General features: G+C 32.1%; 1 protein-coding gene across 1 annotated transcript; it reads left to right on the top strand.

Moving 5' to 3' along the window:
• The first annotated feature begins 713 nt into the window (after window positions 1–713).
• NKX1-1 (NK1 homeobox 1) lies at window positions 714–9449 on the top strand. Its single transcript, XM_056551565.1, has 2 exons — window positions 714–1171; window positions 7544–9449. Exons 1-2 carry the CDS (start codon window positions 733–735, stop codon window positions 8320–8322), a joined length of 1218 nt encoding a protein of 405 aa, XP_056407540.1. The 5' UTR covers window positions 714–732; the 3' UTR covers window positions 8323–9449.
• Window positions 9450–16344: the final 6895 nt, after the last annotated feature.

Here is a 16344-nt window from a genome sequence, read left to right as displayed (position 1 = left end):
AGTGATCGCTACAAGAAGAGACCACAACCTGCTCAGTGATCTCTACAAGAAGAGACCACAACCTGCTCAGTGATCACTACAAGAAGAGACCACAACCTGCTCAGTGATCACTACAAGAAGAGACCACAACCTGCTCAGTGATCACTACAAGAAGAGACCACAACCTGCTCAGTGATCTCTACAAGAAGGAACACAACCTGCTCAGTGATCTCTACAAGAAGAGACCACAACCTGCTCAGTGATCACTACAAGAAGAGACCACAACCTGCTCAGTGATCTCTACAAGAAGAGACCACAACCTGCTCAGTGATCTCTACAAGAAGAGACCACAACACACCCCAAGGTGTAGGGCCATAAGGGCTGACCAAACCCCACCAAGTGGTCACCTTCACATAGAACGACCCAAGGACACTACAGAAGAGTCCATGGGAGGTCACACAAGGTGTGGAGGGACACAAGTCTGACCAAAGGAACTATACAAGATCGAAGTCACCTCCAGGGTCCTAGACAGGTGCAAAGGTCCCAGTAGGTGTTGAGGGACCCAAGTCTACAGTCATCCAAGGTCCAGCTGACCTCACAGCTGCCTCTCACACTTGCTGTCATATTCCCGGTACTATGAGTCCCTTGTGGTTCTCCAATATTTAAGCTGGAAAGAAGAAAAAAGTTTGCAAGACAAGGAGCAGCAGAATCCCCCCCCCCCCCCCCCCCCCCCCCGAGAGCAGGGACCGAGCAATGAATGTGAGTAGGGACAAGGCTCAGGTAGACATCTCCATGCCCCAGGCACAGGCAGCAGTGGTAGTAGAAGCAGTCTCATGCACCCTGCACAGTGGGGAGATCATGGACGAGCAGAGACTGTCAGCCAGCGACCACCCAGTGTATGGCTGCCCCAGGGACAGGCAAGGGGACAGTCAGAATGGCAGCACTCCAGGACAGGAGGGCATAGTGCCAGCCCCACCGGTGCTCCACAGAACCACTTCCTTCTCGGTCCTGGACATCCTGGACCCTAATAAATTCAACAGCAAACAGAGGCATTGTACCCTGGTGTACAGCAAAGCCAGTGACTATATACTGAGGGCAGAGGACAAGGAAGAAGAGGTGGCCATAGACCTACCGAGCCACAAACCTTTCCTAGAAGACTTCGACAACTGCAAAAAGTCCCCAGATGTTCTAAGTAAGTGTCTTCCCTAAGTATCTTTCTATCTATCTATCTTTCTATCTATCTATCTATCTATCTATATATCTCATATCTATCTATCTCATATCTATCTTTCTATCTATCTATCTATCTATCTATCTATATATATCATATCTATCTATCTATCTATATATCTCATATCTATCTATCTATCTATCTATATATCTCATATCTATCTATCTATCTCATATCTATCTATATATCTCATATCTTTCTATCTATCTATCTATTTCATATCTATCTATCTATCTAGATACAGCAATACAAAAATAGTCGCAGCACTCCTTGGAGTGCTGCGACTATTTTTGTACTGCTGTATCTGGATTGGGGTCTCAACCGGGCCCAACTAGTTGCTTGGACCCTCTTATCTTTTACCATTTTTTGCAATTTTGCCTTTTTGGTTCTGCGGCTTTCCAAGTATTTTTTTTTCTATCTATATATCTATCTATCTATCTCATATCTATCTATCTACTGTATCTATCTATCTATCTATCTATCTCATATCTATCTATCTATCTCATATCTATCTATCTCATATCTATCTATCTCATATCTATCTATCTCATATCTATCTATCTACTGTATCTATCTATCTATCTATCTCATATCTATCTATCTATCTATCTCATATCTATCTATCTACTGTATCTATCTATCTATCTATCTATCTATCTCATATCTATCTATCTCATATCTATCTCATATCTATCTATCTATCTCATATCAATCTATCTCATATCTATCTATCTACTGTATCTATCTATCTATCTATCTATCTCATATCTATCTATCTCAGTGGTCTTCAGCCGTTGGCTGTCCAGGCATGCTTGGAGTTGTAGTTTTGCAACATCTGGAGGGCCACAGTTTGAAGACCGCTGATCTATCAGATATCTATCTATATCTCATATCTATCTATAAATTTATATTTATTTATATTCATATATTTATCTATTTATCTTCTGTAACTGTCCCTGACACTTTCACTGACATGTCACTTATGTAATGCATTTCATTACATGACACCCTTTGTTAGAACTACAAGTGGCAGCATGACCTGTGACTATGATATTTACACGATGGATTTCAACCTGTTGTTCCTGTATATATTAAAGCCAGAGATGATGGGAGTGATTTGTTATATTTAAACTTTTTATGAATGACATTCTGGGAAATAACCCCTATGGTCTCAGATCTATACAGACAATATGTGACTTGTAGTTCCACAGGATGTAGTATGGATGTTATAAGGTATCAAACTGTTTCATTCTCTCCAAAAAAACACAGATCCTTTGCGAATCTGTGACATGACATGTTGGGAGTTGTATTTCCCTAATATGTAGTTTATTTTTTTTTATTTTTTTTTGTTAAAATGTATTCTAGAGTATGATCTAGAATGGCTTGTGGTTTTATAAAAATCCTATGTGTAGTATGACATGTCAGTGACAACTCAATAAAGAGTATGCTGAGAGTTGTAGTAGCACAATCATCAGGGGGATTTTAGGAGACACTTTGTCTATTATGGAGGGGGGTGGATTTGATTTTCTTGTGTTTTTTCAGGAGAAATCTGAATAATTGTGACAAAATGTCGCTTATCTGTAAGAAAACAATTACATTCCTTCGATTACATCGAAAGGAGATTGTGCTGAGCAGCAGCGGAGGGGATAATGGGGGATCGGCCCCTGGTGCCAGCAGAGCTCGCCCGATCGATATCCTATTATCGAATGCTGCATATCTCTTACCAGCAGCCTCCACCCCCCAACATCTACATTATAGGGGTCACAATCAGGAGAATGACTCCATTACTATCCATTACACTGATGAGCAGGGGCTGAGGGAGGCATCCCAACCATCTATCGGGGCGACATTGTATGTACATCGTATGGTTCATCTCTGCAATCACACATATAGTAGATAGATAGAATGATAGATAGATAGATAGATAGATAGATAGATAGATAGAATGATAGATAGAATGATAGATAGATAGAATGATTTATAGATAGATAGATAGATAGATAGATAGAATGATAGATAGAATGATAGATAGAATGATAGATAGATATATAGAATGATAGATAGATAGATAGAATGATAGGTAGAATGATAGATAGAATGATAGATAGATATATAGAATGATAGATAGATAGATAGATAGAATGATATATAGAATGATAGATAGATAGATAGACAGAATGATAGATAGAATGATAAATAGATAGATAGATAGAATGATAGATAGAATGATAGATAGATAGAATGATAGGTAGAATGATAGATAGAATGATAGATAGATATATAGAATGATAGATAGATAGATAGATAGATAGAATGATTTATAGATAGATAGATAATTCCTTGAAGTCATAGCCCACATACATTCATACCAGTGAGAGTTTTACCTGGATTATTTTATTTTTCCATTATGTTGTATTATGGGGCAATATATTAAAAAAAAAGAACTTTGTAGAAATTATAATTAGCAACATAAATACATCTAGATATATATACATATTCATTTTCCTACATGATCTTTTCTACTTTTAGATACTTGTTATTTTTGTAAATTTTTTAGATTAAACGTTAAGTTTTAGAGGTTCCCTTCTAGTTTTTTCAGTTTTTTGTATTATTGGGAGATCTAATTTATTTATCTTTAATATCAGTGTTTTATATATACAAGTGCAGACACAATATTAGTTTCATCATGTGAGAGAACAGAAAAATGCTAAAAATAACCAAAAATATATTTTTTACCATTTTGTATCTTAGTATTGTATTATAACATAGAAAATCCTGTAACAATGATTTTGGTTTTGATTTGATTTCTATATATAATTTATGGATAGAAACACTATAAAATACTTAATTATTAGGATACATTACAGGATAAATTATTTATATATATATATATATATATATATATATATATATATATATATATATATATAGTATTATTTTTCTTGCTATTATTATTATTATTACTATCATTATTTTGTAGCTCAGGCGTTAGGATTGGCAGATGATGTTTCTGACAATTTGGAGAATAGGAAACATTCTTTAAAAAGCAGTGATTGATTTTAAGGTTTTCCTATAAAATGAAATTGTACTTTTGCAACAGCTGGAGGCACCCTGTTTGGGAAACACTGATACAGATGGTCATTTTGTGATCACTTGATGTGTGCATGTGTGTCATCCTTCGACTGATCACAAATTATATAAATAAATAAGTAAATAAACAAATAAAATAAATTATATATATATATATATATATATATATATATATATATATACACACACACACACACACACACACACACACACACACATATATTTATATGTATAAAAGTTCAGAAGTCAACTAAACAGTTAACGACTCTCATGTCTCTATTGATAAATATTGACTATTGATAACCCTTAGAGATCCCAAATAAAGACTATTGGAATTTGATTTGCTATTATTATGCTTTTTTTTATTTTTATTAATTTCCTTATTTGATTTATTATATTTTTACTCGATAATAGTAGTAATAATAATAATAATAATAATTAATTTCTCTTAATAATTCTTTTGTGGGGCATTTCATTCTATTTCATAAATATTTGTTAGCTGCTATGATAATAGAAAGGCAGTATATTAAAGGGTATATTGAACTCATCACAAGAATAAAAGGAATTAAAAGAGAATAAGATTATTAAACAATAACAATTCTGAAAATAAAACAATAACAATTCTGTAAAAAAAATAATACACACACACAGATATCATTATTCTTGTAGTTTTGTAATAATAGGTATATCCTGTGTCTATGTCCATTATTTGTAATAATTCCCAGACTGGTTGGTAGCAGACATGACAGTGTGGTGGAGCAGCAGTGGTTGCAGGCAGTACACGTGTTATCAGTGCTGTGCAGTCATGCAGGACCCCAGTCATTGCCTCCTGGCTGCACACAACACTACATTGTGTTTCCTGTGTGTGTATATATATATATATATATATATATATATATATATATATATTCAATTTTGTATAATTTCTTGTATATATATATATATTATTTTGTATTATTTTTTTGTGTATATATATATATATATATATTATTTTGTATTATTTTTTGTATATATATTATTTTGTATTATTTTTTGTATATATATAATTTTGTATTTTTTTTTATATATATATAGATATATATATAATTTTGTATCATTTTTTGTATAGATATATATTGTATTTTTATATATATAGATAGATAGATCGATACATTATTTGTATAATATTTTGTATATATATATATTATTTTGTATAATTCTTGTAAATATATATATATTATTTTGTATTATTTTTTGTGTATATATATATATATATATATATATTATTTTGTATAATTTTTTGTATATATTTTTTTGTGTATATATATATATATTATTTTGTATTATTTTGTGCATATATATATTATTTTGTATTGTTTTATTTATATATATATATATATATATATATATAAATAATTTTGCATAATTTTTTCATATATATATATATGTATTATTTTGTATAATTTTTTGTAAATACAGTATATATATATATACATAATATTTTGCATTTTTTTGTATATATATATATATATATATATATATATATATAGATATAGATAGATAGATATATTATTTTGATAGATATATAATTTTGTATAATATTTTGTATGTAAACATATATATACACACACGAAGCTATATGGACAGGCTGAGTTGTGCCCCTACTACTCAATATGGTCCATGCAGCATTACACCATTTCATGTCACATTATATCACCATTAACCCCTGTTCTGAGAACAATATCATTATAACGAATTTAATATTATTACAAATAATATTTATAAAAATGTATCAGTCATAATAGAAGCATGAAATGCTAAATAATTATTATTATTTTGATTATTACTGCCCTACCTATTTATACAGTCTTAATAATAAACTATTCTGCAGGGAAGGGATAGTGGATTAAGGTTTTTTGCTGACATATTGTCCCAGGTAAACCCACTTTAGTAACCATTTCACCTATTAAAGATGATTTGTCAAGTTCCCTGATCCTCTCTTGTAGATAGAGATCACAGCCATCACTCACTGTGAAGCAGAGTGTATTGTCGGTGCAGTATACATGTGCACTGTGTGTATGTACATTGGCACTATGTGTGCAGAATTCTGTTATAATTCATCACTGGACTGATATAGTGTGCACATGTGTCCCTGACACTATATCATGTATGCCAGGATATAGATCAGTGTTTCCCAACCAGGGGGCCTCCAGCTGTTGCAAAACTACAACTCCCAGCATGCCCGGACAGCCTTCGGCTGTCCGGGCATGCTGGGAGTTGTAGTTTTGCAACAGCTGGAGGCACCCTGGGTGGGAAACACTGATAGAGATGGTCATTTTGTGATCACTTGATGTGTGCATGTGTGTCATCCTTTGACTATGACCACATGTTATATAAATAAATAAATAAATAAACAAAAACAAAAAAATATATATATAGATATATATTTCTAACATATGTGTATATATATATATACTTCTAAACATATATATATATATATATATATATATATATATATATATATATAAATATATTTCTAATATATGTGTGTGTATATGTATATATATATATATATATATATATATATATATATATATACTTCTAAACATATATATATAAATATATTTCTAATATATGTCTATATATATATATATACTTCTAAACATATATATATAAATATATTTCTAATATATGTGTATATATATATACTTCTAAACATATATATATATAAATATATTTCTAATATATGTGTATATATATATATACTTCTAAACATATAGATATATATATATATATTTCTAATATATGTGTGTGTGTATATATATATATATATATATATATATATATACTTCTAAACATATATATATAAATATATTTCTAATATATGTGTATATATATATATACTTCTAAACATATATATATAAAAATATATTTCTAATATATATATATATATATATATATATATATATATATATACTTCTAAACACACAAACACACACACACACACACACACACATATATATATAAAGTTTAGAAGTCAATAGAACAGCCTACGACTCTCATGTCTCTATTGATAACTATTGATAACCCTTAGAGATCCCTAATAAAGACTATTGGAATGTGTTATTCTTTTATTGCTATAACCTATAGATGATGTCTCCTTCTTATAACTCTATATGGCTTTTTTGATATGGTCCTGGATGACTTGATGACAACCAACATGTAGCTTTAGCTTGTTGTCTAATGGTAACTTTCTCATTACAGAGGATGGGGAGTTGTACCAGCAGGCTGGAGATGAGTGCCAGAACCAAGACTTCAGCCCCAGCCATGGCAGTGACCTGGAGGAGGAAGATGAGGATGAAGAAGATGAAGAGGTTTGCAGTGAAGAAGGCAACAACTCCTCCTCTTCTGGTCCAGTGGACAGGGAGCCTGGTGCTGGTGTTGGGTCCTCACAGTCTGAAGATGGCCTGGCAAGTCATGGTAACACTCCTGGCTCTGGGCAAGTCAACTCCAAGACCCAACAGAACCAAGGGCAGAGCCAGCATGGCAAACCCAAGAGGAAGAGAACAGGTTCTGACTCGAAGTCTGGCAAACCAAGGAGAGCTCGAACAGCGTTCACCTATGAACAGCTGGTGGCTCTGGAGAACAAGTTCAAGTCTACAAGATACCTCTCAGTATGTGAAAGACTCAACCTGGCACTATCGCTAAGTCTGACCGAGACCCAAGTCAAGATCTGGTTCCAAAACAGACGCACAAAGTGGAAGAAGCAGAATCCTGGAGCAGACACAAGTGCCCCTACTGGAGGGTCCAACCATGGGAATGGAGGTCCAAGTATGAGTGGGGGGCTCAGTCCTCTAAGTCATTCTCCCCCTATGGGCAACCCACTGGGCATGCATGGACACCCAGGTTACCCAAGCCATGCACCAAGTGGGCTTATGTGTACAGCACAGTTACCCTTCCTCCCAGGCCCAGCAGTCCTGTCACCCTTTGTCTTGGGGTCTCAGTCTTATGGAACCCCAGCATTTTATGCCCCTCACTTATAAAGTGCGATCACTGACTGTATAGACTGGAACCATCCATTGGGCAAAGCACAAGTCTTCCTAGACTGGACTATGCAGCCTGACTCTGCATTCAAACATAGGTGGCCCAAAGAGCTGGCCATCTGAATAGCTTGCCCCTCAATAGCACTGATGTTCTAGGTCTTTACCTCCCTATTGTGAAGCTCATTGACTCCTTTCTCTGGTATGTACTAGAAGCCCAGCACCTTCAATGTGTCCTACTAGAAACCCACTTACTGTATACTGAGTTAACATGGAGAGCACTTTAGCAATGACTGTCTAACCTTCTATGTACAGAAGAAAATTTAAAGGGGAGTTTCACCTTTAAAAAAAAAATATTGAAATATTCCTGTAAATTGTGAAAATACATTTAAAATTATTATATTTATTTTATTTTTTGCTCTTTTTTTTTTAATGTTTTGCCTTTTTTAAAATCATATAAATTGCCAAATCACCAACTTTCCTCATGACTATTGAATAAATCTATAATTGTTCTCATATAAAACAAAAATCCAATAATTCCAAATCCCTTGAGTATATTAGGTATAGCTGTGAATTCACATTACATTCCCTCTTCTTCCAAATAGGAAAAGGATTCCGACTTTTCAGTATCGATTGGTGTGTAAATAAGGTTTTGTTTAGATTTTGGGGGATTTGATTTTATAAATAAACAAAAAAAGAAAAAAAAATGATATTCTGTGCCCATTTTCCTCTCAGGGTAAATAGGAGTTTAGGAAGTGGCTGTCTGTAATAATCTGCATTGTTGAAATATACAATGATCCTTCCGTTCGTGATATCACGATATATACAGTATGTATAGAATTTATGCATTCGTAAAAATTTCATTGAAAAAGAAAAAAAAAGTAAGAAAAAAAAATTCCTTTCTAGAAATTCTGTTTGGAATGTGCTGCAGATTTTCCTAAGATGCGAAAGGTTTCAGATGTAACTATGAATCCAGTTTAACTGCTGTTATTTTATTGTAATTTAACATTTTTGTTTATTTGTGTAAATATATATTTGTTGATGATGATGAGGAGGAGGATTAATTTTTTTTTATATTTAATTGTATGACAATAGGGGTTATTATAGAGAGAATATTTCAAGCACTTTGCTAAAACCTTTAAACATTGAACAATAAACTGTAAAATAAATATGTCTTCTCTATTCTTCTTGTATTATTTGTATGATCGTTGCGATTACTATAATATATATATATATAATTATTATCATTATTTTTATATTAAATGCATTAATATTATATTAAATATATTATAATTTTTACAACTACTACTCAAAAACATTATTAGTAAAATAAAAGTGACTGTTGTATTTTATTATATGATTACACTTATTATTATTACAACTATTATTATAGTTTATTATTATTATTATATGATTACACTTATTATAACTATTATTATAGTTTATTATTATTATATGATTACACTTATTATTATAACTATTATTATCGTTTATTATTATTATTACATTATTATTATTATTATTATTATTACATTATTATTATTATTATAATTATTACATTATTATTATTATTATTAGATTATTATTATCATTAATAAGAATAGTCTTAGTTCTTAAATTGTTTTAAAATGTATATATATATATTTTTATTTTTAAGATGATTATTACATTTAACAACATTAATATTATTATGCAAAAATATAAAATACAACAAAAGTCCCTTAAAATAAAAAGTACATATAGTATTAAATGGCCAGTATCCACATGTTATTGACATATTTGGTAAACTTTATGTATATATATATATATATATATATATATATATATATATATATATTATTATTATTCTGATGATATTGACATTTCATAAAGTGTAATGTGTAAAAAAAAAAGAAAAGATAAATATAATTATTTTACATAGATAATTTTTATTTTATTTTAGACTAAATGTCAAGAAAGAATTTTTTTTTTTTTTTTATTCCCTTTGCTGAATCAATGCAAACCAAGGGACCTACCGTGTAAAAATTCGTTGTCCCACTTTCTTTTCTACATTTTTGTCTTATAAGTTATTATTAATAATAGTGACAGGATTTAACACTTACCTGATTGTATGATCTGCTCATAGTACTGGTAACCAGATCACTATAAACTATACACCTGGACTAGGAGTAGAACTGGTAACCAGATCACTGCTGGTGTGAACACTGCTCTGACTACTGACGACCGCATTGCTCTTGAGTCTTGCTGACTAATGACAACGATCGGTACGAGACTGAGTACGATCAGATACAATTATGATCGACCGATCCGTCTCACTCTCAAATCTATAAAAAATTAATATTATAAAAACCTTCTGTATTTTGGAAGCAAAGCAACATACACTGCAAAGTCTTAAAAATATTTCTTCTGATGTAGGGGGCGCTACATGTTCTTCTTGTTTTAATATCGGTTCATCTCCTTTAAGGAGCGTTAGTTATCCCAATCAGATGTAATGATACTAGTATTACTGAGCTGTTTACAGGCTCTGATATGTTATTGTACTACTAGACAGGATTAGTTACTAGTCAAAGCAAACACTTTCCTATAGCCCAGACAAGCACTGATGTAGTACAGTACTGCCTCCCTACAAGTAATAGAAGTATACAGGAGAAATGTTCACACTTACACTGATGTCATTATTACTATTACTAGACAACCAAATCTACAGGAGCAGTTCACACTGAGAGAGAATAGCAGTTGTGATATGGTGAGTAGTAAATGTGTACACCACAGCTATACTGATCTACAGCATGGTTAACACGATCAGAGATATTAAGAGAATGGTATATGAATGGTTAACACGATCAGATATATTAAGAGAATGGTATATGAATGGTTAACACGATCAGAGATATTAAGAGAAGGGTATATGAATGGTTAACACGATCAGAGATATAAAGAGAATGGTATATGAATGGTTAACACGATCAGAGATATTAAGAGAATGGTATATGAATGGTTAACACGATCAGATATATAAAGAGAATGGTATGTGAATGGTTAACACGATCAGAGATATTAAGAGAATGGTATATGAATGGTTAACACGATCAGAGATATTAAGAGAATGGTATATGAATGGTTAACACGATCAGAGATATTAAGAGAATGGTATGTGAATGGTTAACACGATCAGATATATAAAGAGAATGGTATGTGAATGGTTAACACGATCAGAGATATTAAGAGAATGGTATATGAATGGTTAACACGATCAGATATATTAAGAGAAGTGTATATGAATGGTTAACACGATCAGATATATTAAGAGAATGGTATATGAATGGTTAACACGATCAGATATATTAAGAGAATGGTATATGAATTGTTAACACGATACAATAAATAATTACAAGTAGTGTACATAAATAGTTTACACATACAGATATATGATCACTTGTAGTGTATATAAATAGTTTACACAATTAGATATATGACCACTAGTAGTATATATAAATAGTTTACACAATTAGATATATGTTTATTAGAAGTATATATAAATAGTTTACACAATTAGATATATGTTTATTAGAAGTATATATAAATAGTTTACACAATTAGATATATGTTTATTAGAAGTATATATAAATAGTTTACACAATTAGATATATGTTTATTAGAAGTATATATAAATAGTTTACACAATTAGATATATGACCACTAGTAGTATATATAAATAGTTTACACAATTAGATATATGTTTATTAGTAATATATAAATAGTTTATACAATTAGATATGATTACTAGTAGTATATATAAATAGTTTATACAATTAGATATGATTACTAGTAGTATATATAAATAGTTTACACAATTAGATATATGACCACTAGTAGTATATAAATAGATTATGCAATTAGATATATTACTAGTTGTATATATAGTTTATACAATTAGATATGATTACTAGTAGTATATATAAATAGTTTACACAATTAGATATATGACCACTAGTAGTATATAAATAGATTATGCAATTAGATATATTACTAGTTGTATATATAGTTTATACAATTAGATATGATTACTAGTAGTATATATAAATAGTTTACACAATTAGATATATGATCACTAGTAGTATATAAATAGTTTATACAATTAGATATATGATCACTAGTAGTATATATAAATAGTTTATACAATTAGATATGATTACTAGTAGTATATATAAATAGTTTATACAATTAGATATGATTACTAGTAGTATATATAAATAGTTTATACAATTAGATATATTACTAGTAGTATATAGTTTATACAATCAGATACATAATCCCTAGTGTCAATACAGATTAGATACAATTAGATTTGTCCTCATAGTATTAATGATCTACATCATCTGTAATGTGAATAGTACTAGATTAGAAGTCCACAGCAGCAGTGATAGGGTTACTAGTATTAACACTTCTATGACTGTCATTAAAGTACTTGAGTAGTTGATAGAAGCTGTAATATGGTACTACTGGTCTATATGATCACTATTCACACCAGCAGTGATATGGTCGCCAGTATTCCTTGTATACATGTGCAGTTACTTCTGTCAGGATAGACATGTTATACAGCATTGATAAGACTTGTAGTGTTGCTAGTGCACTCTAATATTTAACCCCTGCATATGGTTACTACTATGCTACATAATGTAGGACTAATGTGAAATGGTTACTATTAGTAATATAACTCTAAACAAGCAGTGTTCTCACCAGCAATATTGTTACTTCTAGTATCACTAGTCTACATGAGCAGTGTTCTCACCAGCAATATTGTTACTTCTAGTATCACTAGTCTACATGATCAGTGTTCACACCAGCAATATTGTTACTTCTAGTATCACTAGTCTACAGGAGCAGTGTTCACACCAGCAATATTGTTACTTCTAGTATTACTAGTCTAAAGGAGCAGTGTTCTCACCAGCAATATTGTTACTTCTAGTATCACTAGTCTACATGAGCAGTGTTCACACCAGCAATATTGTTAATTCTAGTATTACTAGTCTACAGGAGCAGTGATCTCACCAGCAATATTGTTACTTCTAGTATAACTAGTCTACAGGAGCAGTGTTCACACCAGCAATATTGTTACTTCTAGTATCACTAGTCTACATGATCAGTGTTCACACCAGCAATATTGTTACTTCAAGTATTATTAGTTTACATGATCAGTGTTCTCACCAGCAATATTGTTACTTCTAGTATCACTAGTCTACATGATCAGTGTTCACACCAGCAATATTGTTACTTCTAGTATTACTAGTCTATATGATCAGTGTTCTCACCAGCAATATTGTTACTTCTAGTATTACTAGTCTACATGATCAGTGTTCTCACCAGCAATATTGTTACTTCTAGTATCACTAGTCTACATGAACAGTGTTCACACCAGCAATATTGTTACTTCTAGTATCACTAGTCTACATGAGCAGTGTTCACACCAGCAATATTGTTACTTCTAGTATCACTAGTCTACATGATCAGTGTTCTCACCAGCAATATTGTTACTTCTAGTATTATTAGTCTACATGATCAGTGTTCTCACCAGCAATATTGTTACTTCTAGTATTACTAGTCTACAGGAGCAGTGTTCTCACCAGCAATATTGTTACTTCTAGTATCACTAGTCTACATGATCAGTGTTCTCACCAGCAATATTGTTACTTCTAGTATTACTAGTCTACATGAGCAGTGTTCACACCAGCAATATTGTTACTTCTAGTATTACTAGTCTACATGAGCAGTGTTCACACCAGCAATATTGTTACTTCTAGTATCACTAGTCTACATGAGCAGTGTTCTCATCAGCAATATTGTTACTTCTAGTATTATTAGTCTACAGGAGCAGTGTTCTCACCAGCAATATTGTTACTTCTAGTATCACTAGTCTACAGGAGCAGTGTTCTCACCAGCAATATTGATACTTCTAGTATCACTAGTCTACATGATCAGTGTTCACACCAGCAATATTGTTACTTCTAGTATCACTAGTCTACATGATCAGTGTTCACACCAGCAATATTGTTACTTCTAGTATTACTAGTCTACATGATCAGTGTTCTCACCAGCAATATTGTTACTTCTAGTATCACTAGTCTACATGAGCAGTGTTCTCACCAGCAATATTGTTACTTCTAGTATCATTAGTCTACATGATCAGTGTTCACACCAGCAATATTGTTACTTCTAGTATCATTAGTCTACATGATCAGTGTTCACACCAGCAATATTGTTACTTCTAGTATTACTAGTCTACAGGAGCAGTGTTCTCACCAGCAATATTGTTACTTCTAGTATCACTAGTCTACATGATCAGTGTTCACACCAGCAATATTGTTACTTCTAGTATTATTAGTCTACATGATCAGTGTTCACACCAGCAATATTGTTACTTCTAGTATCACTAGTCTACATGAGCAGTGTTCACACCAGCAATATTGTTACTTCTAGTATCACTAGTCTATATGATCAGTGTTCTCACCAGCAATATTGTTACTTCTAGTATTATTAGTCTACATGATCAGTGTTCTCACCAGCAATATTGTTACTTCTAGTATTACTAGTCTACAGGAGCAGTGTTCTCACCAGCAATATTGTTACTTCTAGTATCACTAGTCTACATGATCAGTGTTCTCACCAGCAATATTGTTACTTCTAGTATTACTAGTCTACATGAGCAGTGTTCACACCAGCAATATTGTTACTTCTAGTATTACTAGTCTACATGAGCAGTGTTCACACCAGCAATATTGTTACTTCTAGTATCACTAGTCTACATGAGCAGTGTTCTCATCAGCAATATTGTTACTTCTAGTATTATTAGTCTACAGGAGCAGTGTTCTCACCAGCAATATTGTTACTTCTAGTATCACTAGTCTACAGGAGCAGTGTTCTCACCAGCAATATTGATACTTCTAGTATCACTAGTCTACATGATCAGTGTTCACACCAGCAATATTGTTACTTCTAGTATTACTAGTCTAAATGATCAGTGTTCTCACCAGCAATATTGTTACTTCTAGTATCACTAGTCTACATGAGCAGTGTTCTCACCAGCAATATTGTTACTTCTAGTATCATTAGTCTACATGATCAGTGTTCACACCAGCAATATTGTTACTTCTAGTATCACTAGTCTACAGGAGCAGTGTTCTCACCAGCAATATTGTTACTTCTAGTATCACTAGTCTACATGATCAGTGTTCACACCAGCAATATTGTTACTTCTAGTATCACTAGTCTACATAAGAGTGTTCTCACCAGCAATATTGTTACTTCTAGTATTATTAGTCTACATGATCAGTGTTCACACCAGCAATATTGTTACTTCTAGTATCACTAGTCTACATGATCAGTGTTCACACCAGCAATATTGTTACTTCTAGTATTACTAGTCTACATGATCAGTGTTCTCACCAGCAATATTGCTACTTCTAGTATTACTAGTCTACATGATCAGTGTTCTCACCAGCAATATTGTTACTTCTAGTATCACTAGTCTACATGAGCAGTGTTCACACCAGCAATATTGTTACTTCTAGTATCACTAGTCTACATGATCAGTGTTCTCACCAGCAATATTGTTACTTCTAGTATTATTAGTCTACATGATCAGTGTTCTCACCAGCAATATTGTTACTTCTAGTATTACTAGTCTACAGGAGCAGTGTTCTCACCAGCAATATTGTTACTTCTAGTATCACTAGTCTACATGATCAGTGTTCTCACCAGCAATATTGTTACTTCTAGTATTACTAGTCTACATGAGCAGTGTTCACACCAGCAATATTGTTACTTCTAGTATTACTAGTCTACATGAGCAGTGTTCACACCAGCAATATTGTTACTTCTAGTATCACTAGTCTACATGAGCAGTGTTCTCATCAGCAATATTGTTACTTCTAGTATTATTAGTCTACAGGAGCAGTGTTCTCACCAGCAATATTGTTACTTCTAGTATCACTAGTCTACAGGAGCAGTGTTCTCACCAGCAATATT

Source organism: Hyla sarda, chromosome 1, assembly GCF_029499605.1.
Source record: "Hyla sarda isolate aHylSar1 chromosome 1, aHylSar1.hap1, whole genome shotgun sequence".
Classification (NCBI taxonomy): Eukaryota; Metazoa; Chordata; class Amphibia; order Anura; family Hylidae; genus Hyla; species Hyla sarda.
Note: the sequence above shows the minus strand (reverse complement) of the source record. Positions and strands in the feature narration are given on the sequence as shown.